This window comes from Tiliqua scincoides, chromosome 8 (genome assembly GCF_035046505.1).
Source record: "Tiliqua scincoides isolate rTilSci1 chromosome 8, rTilSci1.hap2, whole genome shotgun sequence".
Classification (NCBI taxonomy): Eukaryota; Metazoa; Chordata; class Lepidosauria; order Squamata; family Scincidae; genus Tiliqua; species Tiliqua scincoides.
This window is the reverse complement of record NC_089828.1, coordinates 8,542,560-8,569,873: the sequence shown is the minus strand read 5'-3', so window position 1 is coordinate 8,569,873 and position 27,314 is coordinate 8,542,560. Positions and strand designations below refer to the sequence as shown.

The window sequence follows — 27,314 nt, the reverse complement described above, 5'->3', positions numbered from 1 at the left end:
CCACCACATGTTCTTGGTAGGAGCTGCAGCCAAGAACCAAATCTTGGATGTAGTCACTGCTAGTTCACTAAAAACATGGAGACATGCTGAGTCCAGACACACACACATCCCACAACTGTGTTTATTGTTACCAAAAAGTGCTTGTATGACAATAGCCTCCAAGGAGGTATTTACAAAAATACAGTTTTCTATACAAGTTTCAGGAAACCAAATAGCATTTCATTACAAATTCCTGCATGGGAAGGTATAGACCAGGGGTGACAAGCATAAGGCCAGATGCGCTCCCCCTCCGCAAGCTCTTTATGTGATATTTGGGTTCACCCACTGCTGTTTAAGCCATTTCTGCCCAAGTTGCTTATATGCAACAGGGATCAAATGTGTACACCTGTGGGCTGGGCAGAAATGGGTTAAGCAGCACTGCCCCTGCCAAGGCTCTGGAAGGAAAAGATGGAAGGATGCCTCAGAAGGCAGGAAACACAATGGGAAAGGAGGAGGTGCTAATTATTACATGGGCTGCCACTTCTGCTGAGGTGTCACTTGGTAGAGTGCTGCTGAGCTATGAAACAATGCTGCTGAAAGGGTGGTCTGTGATAATTGGGCTCTCCCAGCACTGCCCTTTAAGCAGCACTGCTCCAGCCAAGGCTCCAGGAGGAAAAGACGGAAGGAGACCTCAGAAGACAAGGAATGCTACAGGGGAAGGTGCAGACCAAGAGGATGAGAGAGGGCGATGCTGCTGATGTGCTGGGAGAACTCAGTTATCACCAAGGTTGCCCCTTCAGCAATGGCACTTCTGAGGAGGCATCACTTCGCAAAGCACCTCTCAGCTTTTGAGCTGTGAAGTGATGCTGTGGCAGAAGCAGCGCCTCTGAAAGGGTGGCCTGTGTGATAATCAGGCTCTCCCAATATCCTGAAAACATGATCAACATCTGCCCATTTTCTCTTTTGTCTTTGGCAGCTAGTTAGTTTATGACAGTGGTTCTCACACATTTACCACGGGGACCCACTTTTTAGAATGAGAATCTGTCAGGACCCACCAGAAGTGATGTCATGACTGGAAGTGACATCATCAAGCAGGAACATTTTAACAATCCTAGGCTGCAATCCTACCCACACTTACCCAGGAGTAAGGCCCATTTACTATCATTGTTAAAAGCATATAGAGAGTAGCCTGTTCAAAGTACAGGTCTGTAACATTTCCCCAACTGCTGTCACATACCATGGGAGCATCAAGTCTCATATATTAAAAATAAATTTTGAAATGAATGGGGACCCACCTGAAACTGACTTGTGACCCACCTGGTGGCTCCCAACCCACAGTTTGAGAAACACTGGTTTGTGAGATTAAAGTGCTTATTTCTGGTCATCATCTACTTAATGCTTAGTGATGTCACTTCTGGCCCTCATCAGGTGCCATAAAAGCTGATCGGCCCACTATATGAAATGAGTGACATCCATGGCATATGTAGTGAGATTGTGCTGAAGAAATAGGACATCATCTCAAGCTTCTGAAAAGGAGTGAATCTGCTTTGATGCTGCAGGAATCTCTTTTGCATGGAAGGAGACCTGGGATTTCTGTTTTGTCAATTACAAGGCACATCGATAGCAAAGTTATTGTCACTGTAAACCTCAATGGCTGTGTTATCAAAGTTTTCCAGACTTGCCGCTATTGTAATGTGTTCTAAATAATTAAACCAAAACAAACAATTTAAAAGCCGTATCCCAAATGGTGTCTGTCTTCAAAGCGTAGATGGAAGAACTGTAATACAAAATCTCACTCATTACAGAAATCCCTTGATTGTCACTTCTCAACGGGTATTCACCATGCCTTTGACAAAGCAGAAACAGTAGTTTCTTTGTCTGCTTTGTCAAAGCAGAAACATAGCTGCAGGTGTTGCTCCTTTGGTATTAACAAAAGCATACTTAGTTGTATTTCTAAAAAATATTTAGTCCCTTTGTTTGCTTCTTTTCCTGGAACATTTTGGCAAAGAATAGAGAGTCATTGAGAAAGCAGCAATGATGACGAGGCCGATGATGGTGGAGACCAGCACTGACCCAAATGTCTGAGTGAAGGAAGGAGCTGGCAAGGAGGCCAGCAGCAGCTCACGTCGGTCTGTCATGTCCACAAGAAGAGCTTCCATTTGAAAGTATGTCCCAGTGATCCCACAAATGTGGAAGAGCTGGTGGCTGTGCCCTGCAAGAAAACAACAAATGTTGGATGTCAAGGAATGCTTCCAGTGGAACAGGCAACTTCCTTTGAGAGTCTCTTCTGCCCCAGCCCTGTTGAACAGAATGGAGCATGACTGTTTTCTACACAGCTCCCATATTCTTGTGAGCAGTGGCTGGGGCAGGGAAGTTCCTAGAGGAACTTGACAGATTCATAAGAACATAAGAACAGCCCCTCTGGATCAGGCCATAGGCCCATCTAGTCCAGCTTCCTGTATCTCACAGCAGATGAGTGACCCCATCACGGAAGCGGTCCATCAGTGACTATTTATCACAATAGCTGTATTCCCATCTTAGATCTACTCAAGGTAACAGGCTTCCTTCTGTTTCCACGTTACCAGGTTCTGCTGCAATTCATCAAGCTTGGTGTTGCTATGAACACCTTCTACCAACATGGGTGCAGTCCAAACTAACTCCATTTTGGTTTCTGACTGGCAATCCTGCAGGATTTTGCATGCAAATAGTGAGATCAGGTTGAACTCTTAGGAGAAATCATGCTAATTGAGGACCATTAAAGGTTGGAGCCTGTGGGATATCTTTATGCCTGCTTTCCTGCCAGGGTCTTGCAAATTTGGGTGTTCCAACAAAATTGCTGTGCATTATAAGTCCTCCATTTTCAATTACATTTCAGTTGACCAGTGACCAGACCACCTGGACAATGTTTTCATACTCCTAGGCCAAGAAGTATATCCTATACTGGGTGTAGTGCACACCCTGCCATGTCTTTTGTCCCCCTGGAACATCTCCAACTAGCGAGCAATCAGACCTGTGTGTGCTCCTAGAAGGGCACACTCAATCAAGTTCAGGAAACCTTAGGAGCTTATCTTTGGGTATGCCGCCAGCTTCTCTGTCCACTGAGAAACGTTTCTTTTTCCTTTATGAGAAGTTCTCCAACTATTCTGCTCTGGAAGCAGAACTTTGTCACTCCTAAACTCTCTAGGAGTGTCCTTGCTGCTTGTTTTTGGAGCTTCTTTCTCTACAGAAGCCTTCTCCATTTTTGGTGGCACTTTCCTACTGAAAGACTCCACATTTTTGCTTGGCAACACTGTCCTACACTCAGGAAGCCTCTTGCTGAACCCTCTTGCCCTGGTAGCTGGCCTCACCCTCAGATGAGCTACCTTTCTAGCTTCATCATTGCATTTCTCTCTCCTAAAACCAGAAATTGTGCAGCCCTGCCCTTGCTGCTTAGACAGGATTTTGTACTCTAAGATCTGCCCAGCAGAATAAGGATTGGTACTCTCCCCACCCCCCGCCTGCCTCCAAAAAACCTCTATTATTTCACAGCTGCCTATTAAATTGCCTTCTTTCCTGAGAAAAGACATATTAGTCCACCCTCATTCAGTCACCTTCTCCAGCTAACTCCTGCTGTCCAAACGCAGCTATTTGCAAGTATCTTTTCTACCTATAACCATATAAAATGTTGTAACTACTCTTTTAAGCAAAGTCAATGTGCCTTTTCCCATTTGCCTATATTCTTTAATAAACTACCTTTACAACAACAACAACAACAAAGGAGCTCAGTGTCATGGTTACTGGTAGCCTAATTTTAAGACACTGCAGTGTTGTTTGCGCCACTCATCCATGTCAATGGCCCCCAGATTGTCAGACATTCCTGGATTTCATCTCTGGCTCCAATAATTCCCCCAGTTTGGTTCAATTTCAGTTAATGTGTGTGCCTGACACGTATAGGACACACATGTGCATGTGAAAGAGCAGGGTTGGTAACACTGTAGAAATAAAGGTGTATGTCATCTTTCCCCCAGCCCTTTGCTCATAACAGTAGAGCCAATGAAGCCAGTGGGCAGGAGAAAGACCACCTTCTCACACTGGATTTCAGGATTCCCTGCCACAAGTTGAGGTGATGGCCACTCGTTTAGATGGGAATTGGGCACTTATACAGAGGAAGAGGAGGGTTCCGTCTTTGGCTCCTGGCCATGCTCATTACCAGGCACCTCATGTCCAGTGGCTGCCTCTGAGTATCAGTTATCAGAGGGCAAAGGGCAGGAGACTGCAGTTGCTTTCAGTGTCGGCTTGGCCACTATGGGAAACCACAGGCTGGACTAGAATATCCTTTGCTCAGCCCAGCAGGATTCTTGCAGTGTGCATAACTCTCGTGCTGTGCAGCCTCCATTTCAGTGGCATGTGCCACAATGAGAAGAGTGACCTATTTTGCTCTCACCGAAATAATCAAAGTGTCCAGGTGCCAGCCGCTCTGGCAGGTGTGTAGTAAAAAGGAAGCAGGTCAGCCAGGCAAAGACTATGTGCAGACAGTGGATTGAGAAGGCGTTCTCCGTGCAGGCCCTTGCTGTACACGAGTAAAGCTGTGGCACAGAAAGGGAAAAAGGTTCAGGCGTCATTGCCAGGGGAGAGAAAGGCAGATACCAAGGAGCTCCCCATCCAGTCCACCCACACCAGGAATTCCTCTCGCTCCCCCTAGAGCAGCCATTTTCAACCTTTTTCAGCTCGCGGCACACTGACAAGGCACTAAAATTGTCAAGGCACACTACCAGTTGTTTACTTACATTACTACATTACAGTTGATCTTGAATTAATAAAATTAATACAATTAAATCATTACATGATAAAAAAAATTGACAAGAAGCATGGAGAGGGAAGCATACGTGGTTTCTGAAAAGGAGGAAAAATCCTATGTTCAAATTCTTATCAAAAGTGCCAGAAAGTATTGTCAAAGACAGGGCAGGTTGATCACATAGTGGGTGAGGGGCAGTGAGGAGACATGATTGAAACAAGTGCAGGATTAAACTGGAGGTGGGGGAGAGAGAGAGAGAATGTGAGGCAGTGATTCTGTATCTTTGGAAGTTGCGGACAAGTGAGGGGAGGGACAGTAAGAGAGTTGCTAACTGTGACTGTGAGATTTTTTTGGGGGTGGGAATATTCCTGGGGAAGGGGGTGGGGTGGGGGAGAAGAGGAGAGAGAAGGGCCAATTGCCTGCTTGCGTATTTGAGAAAAAAGAGTGCAACCAAAAGCCCAATCCTATGCATTCGGTCAGCTTCGACTGGTGCGCCAGCTGTGGCCGTACTAGAATTGTGCAGACCTGGCCATGGTGATCCATGCCAAGGTGACATGGAGGTTAGATTATTGTAACGTGCTCTATGTGGGGCTGCCCTTGAAGACGGTTCGGAAACTGCAACTAGTGCAGAATGCGGCGGCCCGTGTAGTTACTGAAGGTAGGTGGTTTGACTCTGTAGGTCTGCTTCTCCAGCAGCTGCATTGGCTGCCCATTCGTTTCCGGGCCCAATTCAAGGTGCTGGTTTTGACCTTTAAAGCCCTATACTGCTCTTGGCCAGGGTATCTTAGAGATCACCTACTCCCGTACAATCCGGCTCGTCCACTTAGGTCATCAGAGAAGGCCTTTTTACAAGTGCCGCTGCCTAAGGAGGTACGTGGGGCGGCGGCAAGAAATAGGGCCTTCTCAGTAGTGGCACCAACACTATGGAATTCCCTTCCCCTTGACTTAAGAATGGCTCCCTCTTGAGACTTTTCGGTGAGGCCTGAAGACCCTTCTGTTTAGACAAGCCTTCTGAGTTCTCAGCCTTTTTAACATCTTTTAATATTTTTTAAATACTTGGTTACAGGCCTGATTCTTTTATGACTTGCTGCTCTATGCTCTTTTTACCTGACTACTTTTTATCAGACTACTGTTTTTATATGTGTTAATATGCTTTTATCTGTTTTTAAATTATGTTTTTAATCTGTTTTAACCTGTTGTAAGCCACCTTGAGTCCCTTTGGGGAGAAAGGCGGGGTAAAAATAAAGTTATTATTAATTATTATTATTATTATTATGCCTGCTCAGAAGTAAGCTCCATTATAGTCAATTACTCCCAGGAAAGTGTAGATAGGATTGTGGCCCAGCGCCCTTCCTCTAAAAGCCCCAAAGTGCAGGGAGGGTTGCTTTGGGGAGTTGCAGGCAAACTGGCCAGGAAAAGGGACTTTCAGAGACCCTGAAACCTGAGGTTGGGGGCCTCAGCAGACTCATGCCCACTTCTGGCTCCCTCTTCTCACTCACTTCGCAGCCCCCACCTCCTGGCTCCTCCAGGCTTCTCTGGTTGGCCAGTCAGCATGCAGGCAGGCAATAACCTCCTTTGTGCCCAACCCTATGCATGTCTACCCAGAAGTAAGCTCCATAGTAGCCAACGGGGCTTACTCCCAGGCAAGTGAGGATCAGGTTGCAGCCTGAGTCGTGCTCAGTAGCAGGAGCAAGCTCCAAGTGGACTCTTCAGCTGCTGTGTGTGACCAGCCCCTTCCCTGGCTGCTCCCTTGCTTGTGCTGCCTGCCGCAGGAGGCTCAAAGCAGCTGCTTCTCCTGCACGCGGCACGCAGCTGCTGCCTGCCTCCTCTGATCCTGCAGCACACCTGAGGCAGCCTCACAGCACACCAGTGTGCCACGTCACAGCAGTTGAAAACCGCTGCCCTAGAGAATGAACAGGGAAGCCCACAGTCACCAGATCTTAGCGCACATGTACACTCTGGATTGGGCTCCATGGTTGAAAATCAATGATTTTTGCTGTGAGCACATTGTCTCAGGTGGCATAGAATCGGCTCCTCAGTAGGAAGCACTCCTGGTTTCAGTCCTGAAAACACAACCAATATTGCAACCATTTGCCAACAAGAATGCAAACATAACAAACTGGGCAAAAAATGTATAGATTTATAGATCCATACCCTGTAGAAGAGAGGGATGCTGTCATACACATATGGATATGCAAAGGCCATTGTGCGGGTGACTTTGCTGAACCTGGGTCGCTCCATTTCTGAGAACCTGAAAAAAAAATTTTTTTTAATACAGCGAACTAGCAAAGTATACAATTTTTACTCTAAGAACATTTGTGGTGGTTGGTGGTTTTGCCTCACATTAGCAAGGTTTCCGATATCTTATTATATCAATCCCAGTCTGCCTATGCAGCAGAATGACTTTATGAAATAGGTTATATCGTATCAGGCAGGGGATAGCCTTTGGAAGGGCACTCCTACCTGAACGCCTCTCTGTTGCAATAAAACCAGGAAGAAAAGTTCTTGCCCACCTTGCTACTCAGGTGTGCACAGTTTCTGTCCACAAGAGTATTCCTAAAGATGACCCACCACCAGCATTGTGATGTGGATGACAGAGCCTGTTTTACCACCTGGGAACTCTGCCACTTTGCCCTGCTGCATGTGGAGGCAGGTCTGGCCCTATTGCCCAGAGGGAACAGTTGCAGTTTATTTCTGTTTTAACAAAGAGCCCATCCTCTTCCCAAGATTAGCCAAGATTAAAAACATGATGACTAAATCAAAGTTTCTTTGATTACATAATGTAGTGTTTAAGGCGGGCCCCAAATTCCTAGTTAGAATCTAAGTTGGCCTAAGGCGGTGCCTTGGCACCAGTCCGCTGAATTACAGCCAGGCCCACACAGTATAGGCATGGGCTCCTCTACCATGTCCTGCATAAAAGCTTCTTTTAAAACATTTGTGTTGGTTGTGGATCAGACTGTTCTGAAATCTTTGTTCAGCAGAACTGACTTGAATTTAGAAAGCCAAGGAAACATCAGAGGCCAGCTGAAATGCTGGGAACTGGAATAAAAGAAATTGAAACGTTGGGCAGTTGTTGTTTTTTCCCATCTGCACCACACCAGCATCTTGAAGAGACTTGCAGCTCCCTCTTTGGGTGCTGTAAGATTTCCTTAAAATTTCCACAGTCAGCAACTTTCATGTCCACCCTAAATTGACTTTTTAACAGCAGTTCAGATCGGCTGGTCCTCCAATATGTGACTTTTGAACCATCTAATCAAGAGCGATTTATTTGGACAGGTGGGGGAAGAGAAATGCATGGAAAACAAATGTGTGAAAAGCAGCTCTGGGAAGGTGAGGACTGGAAAGGACACAGACAGTTCTGTTCAAAAGTGTGAAGATCAGAACTTCGTACTTTTGCAATGTTAAATACCTGCCAATATTCGCCTGGGAATACCGGGTACTGTAGGCTTATACCATAGTCTTTTGAGACTGAAGGTTGCCAACCATTCTCTCCTGCAATCAATGCTGTGATCATTAGTTAGATGCGTAGCTTGGTATTGTCTGATTTGTTCCCAATTAAGTACTTGTGTGGATGGGGGGAGGGGTTATGCCGTGATCACCAAGTGTCATTAATCAAGGGAAATCACCACTTTGATTTGCAGCTCATGCAACCAACTCTAGAGTATGGACACATTCTAGGAACATGGAGAGGATGCCTGCGTTACCTTTCTATGATGCTGCTGTTATAATGGATATAGGGAAGGCCGAGCCTGTTGGTTACATACAATAAGTTCAAAAGCTTGGAGGGAGAAACAACATATCTGACCAACCCCCCTGCCCCCCCCCAAAAAAAAAATTAAAAAAGAGGTTGTCTTTCTTGTGGCCTCCTCAGGTTACACAGCAAGCCATGTTCACATGGGTGGATGATTATTATTTAATATGATTAATTCCAGTTCATTTCTCTGACTGTTCACAGCCCTGTCCCTTTGTAAATGGCTCTGCTCAGAGCTGGATTGGATAAAACCTCTCCCCGCTTCAGCCTGCATGCATAGCAGGGAACAAGTACAGGCATTCCCTCTCTGGTCACCTGGCACACATGCCCACCTTCAGCATCCCCAGATTTCATTTGAATGCCAGACCCCCACCACCACGTGAACATCTAAGGGCCCAATCCTATCCAATTTTCCAGTGCCGGTGCAGCTGTGCCAGTGGGGTGTGTACTGCATCCTGTGTTGGGGAGGCAATCACAGAGGCCTCCTCAAGAAATGGGAACATTTGTTGCCTTACCTTGGGGCTGCACTGCTGCTGCACCAGTGCTGGAAAGTTGGATAAGATTGGGCCCTAAGTTGTGAAAGGCAGGTAGGCACAAAGGAGCCTGCCTTTGACAGAATCATGTCCTTAATGCCCATTTTTTCCTGACTGGCAGAGGCTGTGCAAGATCCCAACCAGGAAAGGGCCTTAACTGAAGAGGCAGCCAAGGATTCAACCTGGAACCTCTGTCTGTGGGCCACTAAGCCCTCCTTGAAAGAGGAGAGAGAAGCCCAGACGTTGCCCAGCCCAAACACCGAGTTTCTTAGGTTTAACTACCACTTTCCCTCTAGTCATCCATAAACCCACACACATGAAGCTCCGTAAAATACCACAACATTGATGGTTTTACACAAGCAGTAAGGCCACAACTGCTAAACGAGGTTGTGTGTTTTGTGAAACGGTTGCTCTCCTGCTCTTGTCTGGCTTGGGTCATTCTGCCCCACCGTACAATATGCTGCAATTCTCCAGTTAGGGACATGTGAGCATGTGGGGAAGGGAGACAACAATACCTGGAGTAGCAGGAAAGGGTGGTGCTGATCACGGTGTTGAGCACAGCGACGAAGATGTAGTTCTGGTGAAAGGTGCTGCCCACCCAGTCCTCTGGGAACACATAGGCAGAGTAAGCAACTGCAGAGCCTGGGGGGAGACAAGAGCCCCACCCCAGAATCTTGTCAGATGACCCACGTTAGAGTCACGGTGACTCCACATTTCAGATTCCGACTAACCCAGAGAACCTGAACTGTAGATGTGTTTCCCACTCAAGGTGTTTCCCACTCAAGCCCAGGAGCCCCCACAGGACAGACAGGCTAAGAGAGCACATTTGTAAAAAAGAAAAACTATTCTCCTGATGAGTCTTCCTGTCCAGTGAGAAAACGCAGCACAGCTGTCAGTGTGAAAACCAACTCAGGCTTTGCTTTTGAACACTGGCCAGCCCTGCGCATATCCTGACTGGGAAGCTGGACCGCACAGTCCAAGGAAGGAGGGAGGCCAGCCATGTGGGATGTCCAAGATCCTTCCAAGGGGGCACGTTTCCCTTTAACACCATATGAACAGCACTTCTTCTGGGATGTCAGCACAGGTGGTCTCAAATACACACCTAAAATGCCCATGGCCACAACGGTATTTCACAGAGCACTCACAGCCACAGATGTGGCGCTGTCTGCAAGGAAAATGCATGTTTTCCTAGTGAAAAAATTGTGCCATTGGAGTGTTATGAAAATACAACATTCCTGCCACAGAGGTGGCACCCGTGTGTGGACAGCAGTGCGCTACTTGCATCCTCACCGAGGCTGTATAAGGTCAGAGCGCCGTAATCAAAGAAGTAGCAGATGTGCCTGGCGCGGCTGGACATGGTGCTGAAGGTGTGAGCGATGCTGGATGTCAGTGGGTAGATGCAGCAGGTCACTGCATAGGCGAGGAGAGGCCAGGCGAAGGGGTCGTTCCATACATCCAGGGCATAGAGCAAGGCCAGCAGCTTCCACAGGAAGTACCTGGAATGTAAAGCATTGAGTCAGCTCCTGGCCACAGCAGCCTCCTTTGTCTACCACCTCCCATTGGCCTCTTCGGGGACAAGATTCTATGCCTGGAGACACAGGACTGCCTATGCTGTACAAGGCCACCAGCATTAGAGATCCGAGCTAGACATCCTTGAGAGGTAAAGGCAGTTGCAAGGGAGGTGGCAATTTGGAGCTTTGGTGAGGAGGAAGAGGCGTTTCAGAAAGGGGTCAAATCCCAGCAAAGCTCCCCTCCTTTCCTACAGCAAAAACTGTGCCATAAACCTTTGGATGCTTCCCTTCCTCTAGTTTCTAAAGCAGGAGAAGGGCCACTCTCCTGCTCCTGAAATAAGGTTACACTTGTCCTTACATAAGAGTCAGGAAGAGTCAGGCCTAGAGTGGGTGGGAGAGTTAACATCTGGGAAAACCCAAGGAAGTTTGCTACTCAAATGCCTGTAGGCAGAGCCCCAAATGTAGGGCAGCCCTCCCTCTGGAATTGGCTTGGAGTCTCCAAGCATCAGCAGTAATCTCCAGGTGAACAGACATGATGTTCTGGAGATTTCAACATCATGTTGGAAAAGGTCATATTAATATCCAAGAATTGCTTCAGTCAAAGTTGGTAACCTGGCATGCGTCAAAAGCCAAGAGAGGTAAGAAATACTGGAAAATACAGATTTGTGTTTAAATCTCTCTCTCTCTCTCTCTCTCTCTCTCTCTCTGTGTCACACACACACACACACACACACACACACACACACACACACACACACACACACACACACAATATATACATATTCACACACCAGGCAGCCATAAAGTGTGTCCATATATTCACAGTTTCATTTGTCATTTGGAAGACACTGCAGAGGCAGTCTGCTGCAGAACTCCTTGGGTGTCGGTACCCAAAAAGAATGCCCTGCTCTTGGAAAACCTGCAAAAGAAGGATAAATAATGGCAGAGGAATTGAATTGCTCAGAATCAATATAGTTTGCATTTTGCTGAGCTACTCTGGAAGGAGAACACCACAAGTTCCATGATGCTTGCTGTGTGAACCTGAACAGGATTTGGAGAGACCAATAGCCCACATCACCTCTGCAGCTGGTTAAAAGTGACCAAGGGAAATAAACTAGAGTTTGTCAAACCAGATGTTCCGAAGCACCTGTTTGGATTTTTGTTGCTTAACAAATGTCCACCAGGTGTCTCCACCACCACAATTATGGAGCTTAGAATAGAAGGCAAAAAGTTCAGACACAAGCAAGGAATGCACACAGGTGAACTGACTTTCAAGAATCGCAAAGAGAAAAGCTCTGGACTCCTCTGGATGCTGGGGTCTCGTACACAAAGGCCACTTGTAGATATAATTAATAGAAGCCTACAGGTTGAGTAAAAAAAACAAATGTTTAACCGTGCAGACCAGTAACAAGTCCTTCCATTTGCTTAGCTCAATGATCCCTTTTCTCACTCAACAGTACAAACCACTAAAGCATTATGGGTTTGGGGGGTTGGTTTTTTTCCCCAGTAGGGGAATACAAAGTGGCCTTGCCCAAGACTCAGCAATTGTCCTGCGACTGAAGACTTGCTTCTAGCCTTGACATTCTCAAGACCTCTCAGGCCAAGGCTTCTGCCAGCCCTCAGAGGCTGCATCTCCTCTTGTTCTCACTCATTTGGCTGCCACTTGTAGACTACAGTGAGGCACTCAGCACCTCCTTTCTAAGGATCGTTCTGGAAGCCGGATGTATCCAAAACCAGCAGAGAGGCTTGCGGCACAAGGGCACCTGAACAAGGAGTGTGTGTCTTGCAGCCAGTACTTTTATGGGCCGCAGGATCACTTCATTAGTTCCACAAAGTCAAATACAGGTCTGGCCCATCAGGGAGGCCTACTGAAGCCGTTGCCTCAGTCAACCAATTGTAGGAGAACTCTGCTGCTGGTCTTCATCACTCCTCCTTCTCCTGCTCCCTGGATTCCAAAAACAGAAGTGTGGCAGAGAGGAGTTGCTCTAGCATATCGCCCTCCCATCTTTCACACTTCCTCCAGTGTTGAGTTCCCCCCTGGAATGGAGCATCATGTTATCAAGCAGTGCCCTTCCCCTAGGAAGGATCTTTCCTAGGATCTTTCTATAGTGTCTACTCCCAAGTAAGTTTTATTCAGCAACGTTTCCTAGAAACTTCAAATAAAAGCGTATTGCTGACAGGTTCAGCCCATTTTATTGATTCCAATAATCCTGGTTGGGGGACAACTAAATAATTGCTTCGTAGACAGCTTCTCTGAATTGCCCTATATGAGTTTCTATTCCTGCTGGGAAGAGAGCCTTTAATGAGTGATTTTTCCCTCACTTCCCCCCCCCTTTTATTTATTAATCTCTCTATTAGAAAAATAATTTTTTAAAAAAGTAATTGAGAACCTTCATTTACTCACCACACCAGAGCAGACATGGATCGAATTGCACATAGGGTATTCAGATGCCAATTTATTAAACTATACAAATGTCCATCCCCTTTTTCCTCTCCAAAAGTGAAAGTGGCCAAAGTGAGTTTCAATTAAAAACGTAACAAAAACAATCATCAGCAAACACAACAACAAAAACCAACAACAGGAGCAACCACAAAGAGATCACAAAAAGCAATGTAACTACAGTAGAATGCTTTTTTGATGCCATCACAACACACACACACACAGAATCTATCTATCTTCTTGAGGCAAGGAGTTCAACACACTGGATGCCACCACCGAAAATGCCCTCTTGCCTGTCACCACCAGTTAAATCTTTGAAGGCAATGAAATGTGCAGGAGGGCTCCACCATATAAACTAGGGAGAGGCCATCCTTGAGGCACCTTGGTCCAAAGCCATTAGGTCTTCAGAGGCAAAAAAAAAAAAGCACCTTGTATTGCACTTACTCTCCAATCACCCACCTGGGATCAAAGGAAGCAATAACAAGAGCTGAACTTGCAAAGAGGAAGTCCTGAAATTAAAAGGACAGGAGGGCAACCTTGAAAACCCCAGACAATGGTATCACATCAGGACACTGTAAAAAGTGAGCGAAAGAAGGATGGTGATCCCAACAGCCAGGGGGCTGGCATGAAAGCCGCCCTTCAGCTTGCACAGCATGAGCCCTTTCAGTATTGGGCAGGGTAGACCTTTTCCATGTGTTCAAAGGAAGTTGGCAGGTGAGCGGTGGAGGAAGACAAACCCCATGAAGGCAGGGCTTGGGGCTGTGGCTTCCCTGTGACAAGTGCCTCCTGGGCAGCTTTGATGGAAGCAAGACACTGGCTAACCTCTTGGCATTGGAGTTGGACCCTTGAGAGTGTTGCTCACTTACTTTGGGAACTTGATGCGTGTTGAGGAGCTGGGGGAGCTTCAGGCTGAGCATGGTGTGCATGTTTGGAGTCTGAGCGGGGCCAGTTGGCTGGAGAGTTTCTTGTGTTGAATGTGGCTGCTGCAGAGAGATGGGTTTTGCTTAAGCCTCCATCGATGCTTTGGTTCAGGCTTGCCCTGCCTTCTGCCTCAAAATGCCTCCCCACTTGCTGCCAAGGCCTGGAGGCGTTTCTTGCACTGGAGAGAGAGAGAGAGAGAGAGAGAGAGAGAGAGAGAGAGAGAGAGCAAGCTCAAACAATTGTCAGCAGCAATGTTGCCATAGGAGTGCAACACACAGAGCACTGGGCCTTGGCCAACAGACTCCTCTGCAAGGGAAGTTCTGAGGGCTACGCTGGGTTCAGCTGAACCCAACAACTATTCTGTTGTGTACAGGACGTGCCCCAGCTGCTCCACACCAGGGAAGACAAATCCACAGGAAGCTCTCCTGCTCAAGCCACAGAGGAAGTGGCAGGAGCCAGACACGGGCATGTGCTGTTTCAGAAAAATGATGGGTTTTGTCTGCAGCTGAGCTGCCAGGTCTACATGCAGCAGAAGGAGGGTGTGAGAGTCCAGAGGGGACCAGTGACCAGCTCAGGCTGCAGGTGCTGGAGACTATTCCAGAATGCTCCACAGCGTAAAGTCATCTGCCAGCACCCTCAACTCATACCATCTTCAAGCAGGATGGCATAGAAGAAGGGGGCTGCTCTAGAGCTCAAGAACAGGGGATGGGCTCCAGGTCACCACAAACCCCTCTCTTTGCTTTCCTAAACAGCCAGATGGGTGAGGGGCAGCAAGGAGGTGCTGGCAGCACACCAATCCCCACCCAGTCTCCAGCAGCGCTGGAGGAAGAGATGGGCTGCTGCTGCCCCAGTTCTTTCCCCAGTCACTCTCAGCAAGCAGCAGGAGGATCAAGGAGCTGATTCTAGTGGCTTGGAGGATGGAGGGGTGGTCTGCCCACCAGGCAGAGGTGGGGCCTGGGGCATCCCATGTCTGTTTACCACTCCTGCCGACTAGCCACTCCAAATGGCTGCTTCAGGCAGCCCCATCGCTAGGCTGACCCTGTACAGTTCCTACTGAACCCAGCCAGGAGATTCTGGCTGGGTTCAGATTCTGGCTGCAAGCCCCTTGCAGAAGTGACCCTAGAAGAAGGAAGGTGTTGATTCAGCCCAGAATGATTTTGCAAGGCAGAAGAGGACCTGCGGCACCTGGCACACCTTTTCACTGCCTGTGATCACCCTGGTCTGCTCTGTTTGACAAGGGCCTGCTTCTTTCCCACTCACCAGCACCAGGACCTGAGGCATTGCAGCCATGCATCAGCAGAGTCTTTGCTGAGGTCAGGTCAGCAGCAGAGCCTCCAGCTGCCCTGAAATTTGGCCGTTGGGAGCAGGTTTCCATCCTGTCTCAACATGATGGCCATAATAGGCCGACCAATACTCAGGGTTGGCTCTACCAGTACAGAAGGTGATGCCTGGTGTTTCAGTGGTCCTTGAACATTTAAGTGCTTCTAGGAGGTTGGATGAAACGGGCCCATGTGTGACTTGCGCAAATGCAGGTGTCTCCATCCTGGCATCAGGCCAGCAAGAGAGGTCAGCTGGGGCAGGCCCTGGCTGAGTGTCTTTGCTCCTCTGAGGGTCCACCTGGCCAGACTGACCCCTCAGCACCTGTGGCAGGAAGAGCACTCAGTGTGCCTGGAGGGACAAGTAGGAGAGCAGCATGGGGGCCCAGTACAGGGCTTTGCCCTGGGGCCACCAGCAAACCAGAGTCAGCCCTGCTGTGCATCGCACAGCTGTTGTTTTAAGGAGTCAGCCCTGCATGAACCACCTGCACGTCTCAGCCCTGAAAGGGCTGCAGCTGTCAAGAAACAGGTTGGTGGCCCACAGCAGGAGAGAGGTCACCCTAATCTCTCTTTGCCTGCGTTGCCAGTTGGTCTGTCTTTAACATTACTCCCAAATTGCAGGGGGGAACCAGCCAGAAGTTGGGAGAGCAGTAGCTTTTCTCCCTGGCACACAGGTAGCAGCAAGACTGGCAGAGGAGCCTCCCCAGCCCAAACAGCCCCCCTCCCCCCTTCACATCCAGGGCTGCCCCCACTTCCCCTTTTGTCCGAGTCACACATACCTTTCCTGCTGCGGGAGGCAACCGCAGAGGTTTGCTCCCTGGTAGACCTGTATGGAGGGCTCCTTGGCTGCCTTCCCCAGCTCTGAGCTCCAGGCAGCAGGGTGTGCTCCAGCTCTGGCCACCCAGCAGAAGGAATTTTACAAGACGTGCAGCCACACCCACCTCAGAAGCAGCGAGTGGAGTTTGTGCCGGAAGATAATGTTTCTGCCGGGCGGGTGTGCAGCCTCCAGCACTTGTCTGGGGGGGGGGGGCCTGCCCTGCCTGCTGCCCTTCCCCACAGAGGTGAGGCTCTAGCCCCAGCCCCGAGTAGATGGCCGGGGCTCATGAGGCAGGAGGCACCTGCAGGAAGACTCAGGATTCTGGGCAAACACTGGTGGCGTTAATGAGTAACTTTTCACAACTTGGCCCCATGTGGCACGCAATGGTGGAGTGTTATTCAGCCATTAAACTTGGGTCCAAAGCTGTCCCTCTGGGGCCTGAGAAGCAAACAGAGAGAAGGAGAAAACACAGCACAACTCTGGGGAGGCTCCCACTCTAGGTGGAGGCAGGGGCTTGGGCCAGAGGTGGTAGTTAATGGGGGGAAGGAGCAGCACTTTCCGTCAGCTGCAGGCCCCCAAATATCCTGAGCAAGCCCTGCATGCCAGACTTGAGCCCCAGGACAGGCAAGAGGTCCTTGGACTACTGCTTGAATGTAGGAACAGCCATCTTGGGTCCCCCAGAGTGGTCCATCCAATGCCTGCCCCTTTCCACATTCACCAGTCCGATGCTTCCAGGAAACCCACAAGCAAGCATGAAGCTCGTCCATTGCTTGTTTCCAGCATCTGGGATTTAGATATAGGATTCTTCTGCTACTCCAGGAACTGGTGTCCAGTGATAGACTGCCACTGAACATGGAGGTCCTGTTCAGACAGCATGGTTATTGGTTGCTGATCACCCTCTCCTGTCATTGGCTGAGTTCCAAGGCACACATAATATGCACACGGGGGGGGGGGTGTGTGTCTGATTGCAAGTGCCAAGACCACACGCAGAAGCTCACGAGGCAACCCAGTGGACTGACATGAACTGAGGCAAAAGGCAAGGCTACAGGTGAGAGAAGAGGGCATGCCAGGAAGAGGCATAAGAATGCAATATAATTCTTACTCTCGCACACTTACCCACTTGCCCTCAATGCCAGCAGTTTCTGGGCGGCTGAAAAGAGAAAGAGAAAACCTTCCCAAAGAACTGAGACATCTTCTGGTGCAATAGGTGGGTGGGGAGAGAGGATGGGCAGCAGGACATGGTGTCCTTAGAAACCCAGCACCAGCACTCAGGCAGGGAAACACGGACCGAGGAAGCAGGGGTGGCACAGTTGCAAGGAAGCAGGCGGACTGGAGGGGGGGGCGCGCCTGGAGCAGAGAGCAAGTGGGGAAGCAGGCACACGGCTTGGGGCAGCCTGAGCTATGGCAGCAGGTGAGAAGGGAGCCCCTTGGCCGGCTGCAAATCATGCCAGCCTTCTGTAGTGAAGTGTCGGCCTCTGCTCTTTCCACTCCCTGGATTGGATGAGGGGAATGGAGCAGAACAGGAAGCGTGGAGGAGAGTGGAGGATTGAAGAAGGAACATCTCCAGCCCACCACTCTCTGCCACTCTGTCCCACTCCCTCTTTTCCAACTCAGAGGCAAGCATGTGGATGAAGGTGGGTGTGCCGCCTGTGGCAACCACCTTATTTATCTTCACTGATGGGCCAGCTCTGCATATGGGTACCATTGTTGCCAGCTTCCCCCACTTCCAGCAGAGGTTTATGGCTTAGGACCTCTAAGGATGTGTAGAGTTCCTTCAGTCTGTAACAAGGACAGTGCTCTTCTGAGAACAAGAAAATGGACCCGTGGGCACATTTCCATTGGACAATGAAGGCAGCTCACAGGCAAACAGGACCCAGAAGGTTAGCAATTCACAGTGTTATGTAAATTCCCCCAAGAAAATGAAGCAGTCACTTGTACCTTCTGTTGGGCGACAACCATCAATAGCACCCCAGAAACAGCCAGTACTGTGCAAATCTGAGAGTCACACCCCCAGAATCACCTGGGCCATCAAGGGGATGCCCCCCTCCAATGGCACAGCCTTGCTCCTCTGCCCATCTCCCCATGTGCATGGAGCAGGCAAAGGCTAGAATGAGGAAGGGCTCAGCCTTGTTAAGGGGAAGGCGCTCCTGCTACTTCATGCATAGCTGCCACTGCATGGAACTAGCAGGCTCTCTGTCAAATTGCACAACAAGGCCAACACCATTTTCACAAGTCAGGCCTTTAGCAATCTCTTCCGGGGGGGGGGGTGATATTAAATAGCTGGATGAGTCAGGAAAGGAAGGGCCAAGGATGGGTTGCTCTCGGCTGCACATAAAATAATGTTTTTCTAGGATTGACAAAGGAATGCGCTTGCACCACCACCACTTCCTGTCAGCAGGTCCTTTGCTTGGGGGCTGGAAGCAATTTCTCTGCTCATTTGGTTGCAACCCAGCAGGACTGTTCATGTTCTTACTGTCTAAGAACAGAGGAGTGCCCTTGGACAGAAGTGACCTGGCAAGCAGCACAGCTGCTCTCCGTGCACTCAGAACCAGCCCACCCCCTTGAAGGCTGCAGGTGGCTTTCAACGCTAGCCCTGCGCCCCATGCACATTGATTGCTTTGGCCATGCCCAAATGCACATGCTGTCATCGTGACACCCTTCCACCCGGGCATATGTGTGTGTGTGTGTGTGTGTGTGATTCCACTGTCAAGCCTATAGGGAGTAGGAGGCAGGGAGGAGACTGAAGTGGGGTTTCAGTGCATCTGATGGTTGCTAGAAATGGAGCAATGCAAGGAAAAAGTCCCTGCTTGCACTTCTGCCTGTTGTGCAGCTGTTCTGAGTGCAAGAGACCTACCAGTGAACAAGGAAGAGCAGGCACTGGTGGGCTTTGACTGCTACTGCAAGGCTTTCTGCCAGAGCTCTTCCTAGCCCACTTTGTCTTGAATGGGTCAAGGAACACCTGGATTCCTGGTTTCTGCAGGGCTGCAGCCCAAAGTCTCCTCAGACATCCCACAAGAGGCAGGCTGGCTTCCCTGAATGACCACCTGGGCAGAGTTTGTCCCCTCAAATGAGACTAGCAGCTGCCCTGTGCCAAGAGGAAGGACCTGGCCACACGCTGCCTCCCAGTGTCAACCTGAAGAAGCACCTGGAAGCCAACTCTCTCCTCCAAGCATGCAGCACTGGCATGCTTTCCTCAGACTTGGTGGGCACCGGCACAGCAAATCAGAGCAAGTGGAAATGTCCAGGTGTTGCAAACTTGGCCAGAGCCTGGCCGAGTCTCTTTCTTGGAACTGTTGCAAGCCCAGCTTGACGTCAGTGTGAGGAGCAAGCGGGCATCCTAAAATGGCAGCCGGAGACCTTTCCAAGGTGGGCAGCCAATTTTGCTACAAAAGAAACTTTTCTGCCTGTGGTGACTCCACTGAAATGCTAAGGGAAGGAGGAAAAGTGTTCTTGAGCCACATGCAGAGCACCTGAGGCTGCAGCCCCCACCCTATTCAGTGTGCAGCTGACCCTGACATGCCTGCCTGTCCCTCGATGATATGAGGGCAGAGTCAGCAGGAGCTGGGCCACAGGGAGAGGCTCCTGGAAGTCCTTCCATGAGAAGCCAAGAGCAAGTGGGTGGAGAAGAGGAGGGGACCTGTGGCACCCTGAAGAGTTGTGTGGAAGGGGACTGCGCACAAATGAGCCCTGTCAGGCAGGAGGAGGCAGCAGCCATTCCTCATGGACCTGTCTGCTCATCTGCTCTCCCTAACATATGCCAGGGGCGTGCGCGAGTGTGGGATGAGGTGGGGAGCATTCCTGGTGCAGCTCCTCATGGTGGCAACAGCTGTCTGCTGCCACTTAACTCTGTCTGAGGCCAGGAGAGTAGCTGTGGTCACTCTTCACACTCGCTGCTGGAGTGTCCCTCTTGCTAGGCACAAGGGCCTCTTCCCTGCCCCTGATCCCTAGCTCAGCAAAGGTGGGAGGGGTGCTCTTGCCAGGCTGCAGGAAAAGCCCCCTTTTCCTACTGAAAAGGGTGGGCAGCAGGCACACCCCTTCAGCAGGTTCCCCTGGAAGGACACCCAAGTCTTGGTTTGTTGGCCTCCTTTAGAGGGAATCTCTAGAGGGCTTTACTGAAAGAGCCTGCAATCTGCACAAGCCAGTGACGGGAAGGTCCCTTCAGCCCGTCAAGCAGCTGCCTGTCTTCAGAGCAGCAGCTCCTCAGGGAAGCAACAGTGGAAAGGCAAGTATTTCCAGTTCAGAACTGGAAACCAGCTGGGTTTGTTCCACAAAAGCAGGCAAATTGTTGTTTTAGAAGGCAGGAACAAAGGGCGGGGCAGATGACTTCGCAAAGTCACTCCCAATATTTGAAGGAATTATTTGTCAACCAGCAAGAACACAACCTTTGTTTCTTTTGCTAGACACCAGTTGTGCTCAGGCGAGGCTGCCTTCGTGCAAAGGACAACCAGGGCCCCTTGGGACCTGTCAGAATTGTACCAGAAAGCAGAATGGGGCAGCCTCTCTCATCCTGCAGACACACTGCAATGACTACAATCCCCCCTTCTCTACAGCTGATTTCCTCAGTACCCAGCCATGAGCCTACTGAAGGCTGTGATCCTAAGCACATTTACCAGAGAGCAAGCCCCACTGAACTTATTTTTGAGTAAACATGCTTAAAAACATGCTCCATGTGGCATGTTCGTTCCAAATTGGAACTGGGGAAGAGGTGTGTGCAGGCATTTTAGGCCCCCTCACTTAGTAGGAGCCAGGCAGTAGACATTTGTCTGTCCTCCATGTCTCCATTGAACTGCTCAGATGCAACGTGTGGCTGGCTTGTGGGCCTCCATGGTGGCTTCCCCATGCTGCATGTTGCACAAATTAATCCCCTTGCTCATTTAAGGGCGCCTGGTCTGCAATGTTGGTTGGATTCAATTAGAGTAGAACAGCCAAGTCAATCTGGATCAATGAGACTCAACACAAATCCACTAGAAGCTACCAGTGCAACAAGGGTTGATGTCAGTCACAAGAAAGTCACTTTTCTCTGCTTTCCCAGGAGACCACAGCCCAAGGAGAGCAGCCCAGCATCTTCCACAGCACTGCTCAGAATTATTTCAGCCATTCCCAATTGCCTGCCTACAAGCTCTTCTGATCAGTCCGTAAATGAACGTCAGAATCCCATCAAGCCCTTGCTTCCCCCTCTTCACAGATGTGTAACTGAAATGCTTAATGGCCCTCCCCATTAATTTGATCTGTTCAATCGGGTTTTCTCAAGGATTTTCCATTTACCTTTTCCAGCTTGAATTTACTACCGCTCACATGTAAGCGGATGACGTTGCCTGCCCTGGCTCAGGCCCTGATCTGTTGAGCTCAGCCTGGTCTGCACTGACTAGCAGCAGATTGCTGGGATTTCAGGCTAAGCCCCCCCCCCCGACTTGGGCTACTGCAAGGAAATGAACCCGGGATCTTCCCTCTACAGTGCAGGTGCTGTGCCTCTGAGTGATGGACTCCTCCCACAAGCCCCCCCCCAGAAGTAACATCTGTTTATGGGTCATACAGCCACAATGTTTTGAACTTACTTTGAGTTCTCTAGCTGTTTCTCAGAGTGCTGTCCAACCTGTTTGACTCGCAGCATTCCGGTTTCCTGGAGGGTTGACTCAATGACACTTTTAGGCTGGATCAGGCTGCTGCTCTGGCCCAAGGCTGTGATGTGTTGTGCCTAGACTTGGCTGAGAGTCTGACGACCGAGGAACTGTCCTTTTGGAGCTACTCAAGGCTTCTTTTGGTGCCTGTGTGGCTTGACTCCCAGCTGCTGGACACCCAGCTGCTTCCCACTGCCAGTGCATGTGGGGTACAGAGCAGAGAGTCAGGGGCCACACACCAGCAGCTTCATGTGGCAGGTTTATCAACAGGGCCACGAAAAATCCCCTCGTACAGAGTAGGGCCAAGGTGCCTGCTCCATGTTCCGAACAGCCCTGGCTTCATACCCAGATGGGGCTGGGAAAGGTCTGTCTCTGCCTCAGGCTCCAGAGAGCATCCGTCAGTCAGCACTGCTGATATGGAACCAGGTGGCTCTATTAGCAAGTTGCAGGGGCTCAGCAGTGGGAGAGGAGGCTGCCTTTCTCTCCTGCTTGTGTGCCACTTTGGGAGGCAGGATGTCCCCTCAGGCCCGATTCAGCAACCAGGCTGTTCTAAGGGCCTGACAGTATAAAGCAGCTTCCTCTTTTCCACACATCCACCCACCCCATACCACCCTATGGGAAGCCTCTCTCACACACACCACCCTTTGGAGATTTGACAAGTGGCAAGACGTGAGAGCCTTCTCAGTGGTGGCTCCCTCCAGTCTCCACTCTGCCGTGTGCCCTCTTGCTTCCGTTTTGCCAAAAAAAATACTTCATCGGGTGGCCCGGTTACACTATTTTCCATTCTGATGCTCCAGTTGTTGATTTTCAAAGTTGTCGTTGCCCATAAGCTGCCTCAGTCCCTTACAGTGAGGCAATACATTTCAAGCAACAAACATTTGGCACCAGAAAAATTCAGATTCTGCAATCTCAGAGAAAAAATGATTTAGAAAACAAAGTTTGCTGCTTATCTGCTTATTCTGCTTGCCATCTTCTGCTGTTGATAGGGTAACCACAAGATACTCTACCACATCTTGATGCCTCCCTAGCCCCAGCATGCACAAGAGTGTGATTGTTTTAAGGCATAAAGAAGTTATGAATCCACGTTTCTGAACTTGAGGTGGCACCTAAGATGACCTCTCCGAGGCTGCCCAATACATTTGATCTTGAGCCTCCTCCGCCTGCTCCACTTCCTCTCCATGGCCGGAAAGCCATAAACAGCAGGCTCCATCAATCATTCACCTCCAGAGCAAGAGCGCTGCAAGCACTGCTGAAGTTCATTGCATTTTCTCAGCCAGGCTGGCCTGGACCAGACCAAGCTGAACTGACAGGGACCTGCTCTCCTCCCGGCAGCAGCACCATTGCACCTTTCCCAGAACTACCCTGAGCTGGCTATGCAAGGTGGGCAGCGGAGGTGCAGGGCTTTTGAGCACAAGGGTCAGCCACACTCCTATTGCATTAGCCAGCCCATGTGACATGTATGGTGCTGGAAGGAAGGACAGGTGAAGGCCTGCCCAGCCCACAAGCACCCACTTATAAAGCTGTCTAGAAAGAAATCTCCCCAAACCTCCCTCCCATGGCCCTCCTCTCTCCTAGAGTTTAATGAGGCCACAATCCTAACCCCTTATGTCATTGCTTTCCAGCACTGGCATAAGAGGTGCCAGTGGGACATGTGCTGCATCCTGCAGTTAGGTGTCACTCACAGAGGCCTCCTCAAACTAAGGGAATGTTTGTTCCCTTACCTCAGAGCTGCATTGCCCTTATGTCAGAGCTGGAAAGCACTGACATAAAGGGTTAGGATTGTGTCCTGAGTTGGACATTCATATTCTGCCTTCTTGCCAATGCCTCAAGGTGGCTCAGGCTGCAATCCTACACACACTTATCTGGGAATAAGTCCCTGAATCCAAGTGAGTTACCTCTCTTGAACAGCCAACACTGAAACATTCAAAGAGAAAAAAATATTAAAATTCTTTTCTAAGCACATATTGTTGCAACTTTTAGTGGCCAGTGAGAAGCAACTGACCAGACAAATGGGTGGCTTGAAGATGGTTCAGGATCACGGAAGATGCAGCTCATCAGCCTAGTTCATGCATCTGTGTGTCAACAGCTCTTGAGTCCCTGACAGACTGTTGAAGCACTGCATTTCCAGCAATACAAGAAGAGATAGACCTGTGACGGCTGCACTGCGCAAGCAAATATGGTGTATCTCCTGCCCAGAGGCACTTCCCATGCAGCATAGATGGTGAGATTACGGCTTGAGAGAGGTCAAAGACTGGCAGAGTAGCTTGGGAGACAGCATTGCATGTAGAAAGGCCACAGCTCCCAATCTCAGGCAGCAGTTAGTTCTGGGAAGACTTCTCTCTAGAACTCTGGCGCTCCTTGGACCAGTGGAAAGCAGCTTCCTACATCCAATGGTGAGGGATTTCACAGATCATTCAGCCCCATCTCCAGCTGCTCCTAAGCATCATCATTTTCCATGTGCAGGTCCAGCCTCCTGCAAATGGGGCAGGTGTCCACAGGAAAAGTGAGACCACGCATGTGCCTCTGGCCTGATTGTGCTGCAGTAGCATTGGAACCATTTCCTTTTACAAGCTTCAGGTGGCGCTGTTGCTCAGCACTTTCTTTTGGGACAGGCCAAGGGTGGTTTGGTGTTGGGCAAGGCACTCTGCCTTCAAATTGGCCTCAAAAACATGCTGGACTCCCTCAAGCGGGCTAGGCAGTGAAACAGCACTGCCCCTCTCTGCTCCAGCTGCACCATTGTTGTGGCGACCGCACAGAACTCTTCTTTGACTGAGAAGGGAATTCATGCAAACACACAGATGCCCATCAACAACTGCTTCGAAGCACAGGCTTCCACAGGGAAAGCCGGCACAGGAGTTCAGCCACCATCCACCTGCAGGCAGAAAGGCACTACCGGCCACCAGGCGCTCCTCCCACACTCTAGGTACTCCTGCTAAGTGGGAGCTGCTGTAGTGCAATCCAGCTGCCCTTCGGGTCCTCCCAAATCAAAGGAGCACATTCAGCGGATGCAGCCACACTTCATGTCCCGGCTAAGCATGGTGGCGTATTTTAGTATCCCTGAAATGACCTCCTGCCCTGCTCCCTGTCTGACACCGACACCTGCTTTTAGCCCCACTTTGTGCATTTGCTGAAGCACGGCTGTTAAAGTCTGAACCAGACAGACGCTCAACATCTCTCAGCACTCTTGGAGGAAACACATGCCCATTTTACAGGAGCGAGAGCTGGGAGCAGAGGCAGTGAAACAAGTACCATTACCTTGTGCTCCCATTGTTGTGGTGACCACACAGTCCCTCCCTCCCTCACCACACCCCCCCCTCCCCCCCCCCCGCAAGAGCAATGCTCTGACTGCAGGCAGTTTACCAGGTGTTACCTGCCATCTTCTGGAGTGTCCCCTGCTGGCTCCTGGCCCAGGCCCTTCCTGCAGGGGGAAGGCCAGCCTGCCCCACCCACCCAGGAATGACAGCTTTGCCAGCCCAGGTAGGCTTCAGCGGCCCCTCTCCCAGCTGCCGCATGGCTGGCTGTGGAGGCTGGGGCGCCCAGCTCCTGCCCTGTCAGCACTTTGATTCAGCTTCCAAAAAAAGGCAAGCTGCATGCCAGATGCAGCATGACCCTGAAATAGCTCCTCTCCCTCTTGTCATTGCAGGGCTGACAATGGCAACTGGAGAGGGGGCTTCATTTTGTCCCAGCTGGAGGCCCGGCCCAGGAAGAGCAGCCCTTTTGCTAGATGGGCCACCACTGCATTTGAGCACCCAGAAGTCTGGCAGCACCCTGAAGGGTCACAGACTTTTGTTGCACAGCTTTTGTGCAGCAGAGTCAGTGGCAACAGCAGCTGACTGGAGGGCCCGTGGCAAAGCCCTGCTCAGGCTCCCCCCTCCTGTTTCCACATGGCAGCGCCTCCTCCCTACCAGCCAATGCAAGCATCTGCTAGGAATCTCATGACAAGGCTCCAGGGGGCACTTCCATTTACAGACGGGGATGTCTGGTGTAGCAGCCAAGTTCTCAACCAACATCACCCCTTGCTCCCTGGGTACCGCAGCGAATAGGGCTCAGCCAGGTTGGGGCCCCGAGCACTGCTGGATCTGGCTGACCCTTGACTAGAGCCCAAGAAACTCAGCCACCACAGTCTGGCAGCCTTTCAGATCCTGCCAAGACTCTTGGTTACCTTTGTTGCAATGGGCAAACCCAACAACCCCTCTGGAACAGAATAAGGTGCCCTCTCAATCCTGGTGAGAACGGAAGTAGGCAAAAGTAGGGAGGTCAGGAGCTCATGCCCTTAGTCAGGATGCAAGCAAGAGCTGCCCCAGCCTGGCGCCCCGCTTCCCATTCTAGTGGTCACATGCGCTGCTGTCGCTTCATTTCAGTGAAGTGAGGCTAAACAACCCAAACAAGCGTGGACGGAACTTCCAAGGACTGCTCTGGCTATCTAGCCTGTCTCCTGCGTGGGGGTGCAGAAGCCACCCCAGTTGGCTTCAGTGGGGCTCACACAGGGCAGCTGCTAGGTGGACTCAATCCTGAGCCCATAACAGTGGTAACCTTCTGCCCCCTCCCGCCTCTTGGAAAGGCAGCCTCTGCCCAGACTGAAGAAGCAGAGGCTGCTGGCACCAGCTGCTCCCCAGGCGGTAGTCACAGCCGGTTGGCATTTTGCTCTCTACAAAATAAGGGTTTGTGTGTTAGGGAGTCTGACTCACCAGTTTCATCTGCTCATCTCTTAAGTGGCTGGCAGCAGGTGGAGCCTTTCAGCAACACCACAGAGGCCAGACTGGCCTGGGGCCTCACCGAGAAGATGCAGCCTCCAGAGGCACAAGAGAACTCTGCCTGCCAAGGAGGTGAAGGTGGGCCTGCCAAGGGGACAGGCGTTCAGGGGCTTCGCTTTCAGCACTGCACACAGGCTGGCAGAGCTTGTGCGCCTTTTTGTCCCAGGAGACAAGCTAGAAAGAGAGCATCCCTTCAGAGAAGAGCTGTTTTTCAGTCCAAGCAGCTTTAGCTCAAGTGGGGTGAAGGTTGGAAAGCTTAAAGGGCAGGAGTGGGGCAGGTGTAATGTGACAAGAGTTGTTTGAATGAATGCTCAGCTCTTGGGTCATCAGCCACCTTGGCCCTGGCAAGAGTGGGGGGGATGACAGGGACCCTGGAGGCTACAGTGCATGGTCAGAGTGGGGGCTCTACATGAGCACCTCTGATTAACATGATGCCAGATAGTTAAAAAGCTCCCTTCAAAAAGGGACACACACTTTCACAGCTTGCTCAGCAGTGGCGTTGCTAGGGGGGTGCAGGCCACACAGGGTGACGCACTCGGGGGGGGGTGATGCACTAAAATCACGCCTTTAGGAGCTACCACGTCATGCCACACACCGTTGGATGCGGAATGACCAGTAGAACACAATGCAAAAAACCCCGTTGAGTTCGCTCCTTTCCTTCAAAAGTTATGGCAAAAAAACCGGAAGGAAAAAATGCATGGAGCTCTATGGAAAGTGAAAGTGAGCCGTATCGCGCGTTTACTCGCAAGTAGGCATACTTGCCATAGTCCATCAGAAAGGGCTGGCTGAGAGGAATCCAACGACACCTGAATGGTCCCAATGCAGCCCCCAAAAAACACCCGAGAAGGAGGCCCCTATTCAGCCCTATGGAAAGCAAGCGAAACCACGTGGCTGCGTTTA

At 50.3% G+C, this 27,314-nt stretch overlaps 1 protein-coding gene across 3 annotated transcripts; it reads right to left on the bottom strand.

Moving 5' to 3' along the window:
• Positions 1 to 107: 107 nt before the first annotated feature.
• On the bottom strand, positions 108 to 25,155 carry PAQR5 (progestin and adipoQ receptor family member 5). Of its 3 annotated transcripts, none has more exons than XM_066635676.1 (9): positions 25,031 to 25,155; positions 13,855 to 14,087; positions 11,340 to 11,467; positions 10,328 to 10,533; positions 9,553 to 9,679; positions 8,458 to 8,502; positions 6,908 to 7,004; positions 4,403 to 4,544; positions 108 to 2,191 (listed from the first exon to the last, which is right to left on the bottom strand). In XM_066635676.1, the coding sequence occupies exons 2-9, from the start codon at positions 13,912 to 13,914 to the stop codon at positions 1,944 to 1,946; spliced, it is 1,053 nt and encodes a 350-aa protein (XP_066491773.1). In that variant the 5' UTR covers positions 13,915 to 14,087; positions 25,031 to 25,155; the 3' UTR covers positions 108 to 1,943. The 3 variants fall into 3 exon arrangements, with proteins under 3 accessions (XP_066491773.1, XP_066491774.1, XP_066491775.1); XM_066635677.1 differs by having other exon boundaries at positions 9,553 to 9,643; XM_066635678.1 differs by lacking the exon at positions 8,458 to 8,502.
• Positions 25,156 to 27,314: the final 2,159 nt, after the last annotated feature.

What these genes read in the sequence shown, in the direction of transcription:
- PAQR5 (XM_066635676.1), bottom strand. Translation starts at nt 13,914, where the DNA reads ATGCACACCATGCTCAGCCTGAAGCTCCCCCAGCTCCTCAACACGCAT. An exon ending in ACCCTTTCCTGCTACTCCAG is followed by an intron (nt 8,503 to 9,552) that starts GTATTGTTGTCT and finishes TGTAACCAACAG; the next exon opens with GCTCGGCCTTCCCTATATCC. An exon ending in AACAGCAGCATCATAGAAAG is followed by an intron (nt 7,005 to 8,457) that starts GTAACGCAGGCA and finishes TTTTTTTTTCAG; the next exon opens with GTTCTCAGAAATGGAGCGAC.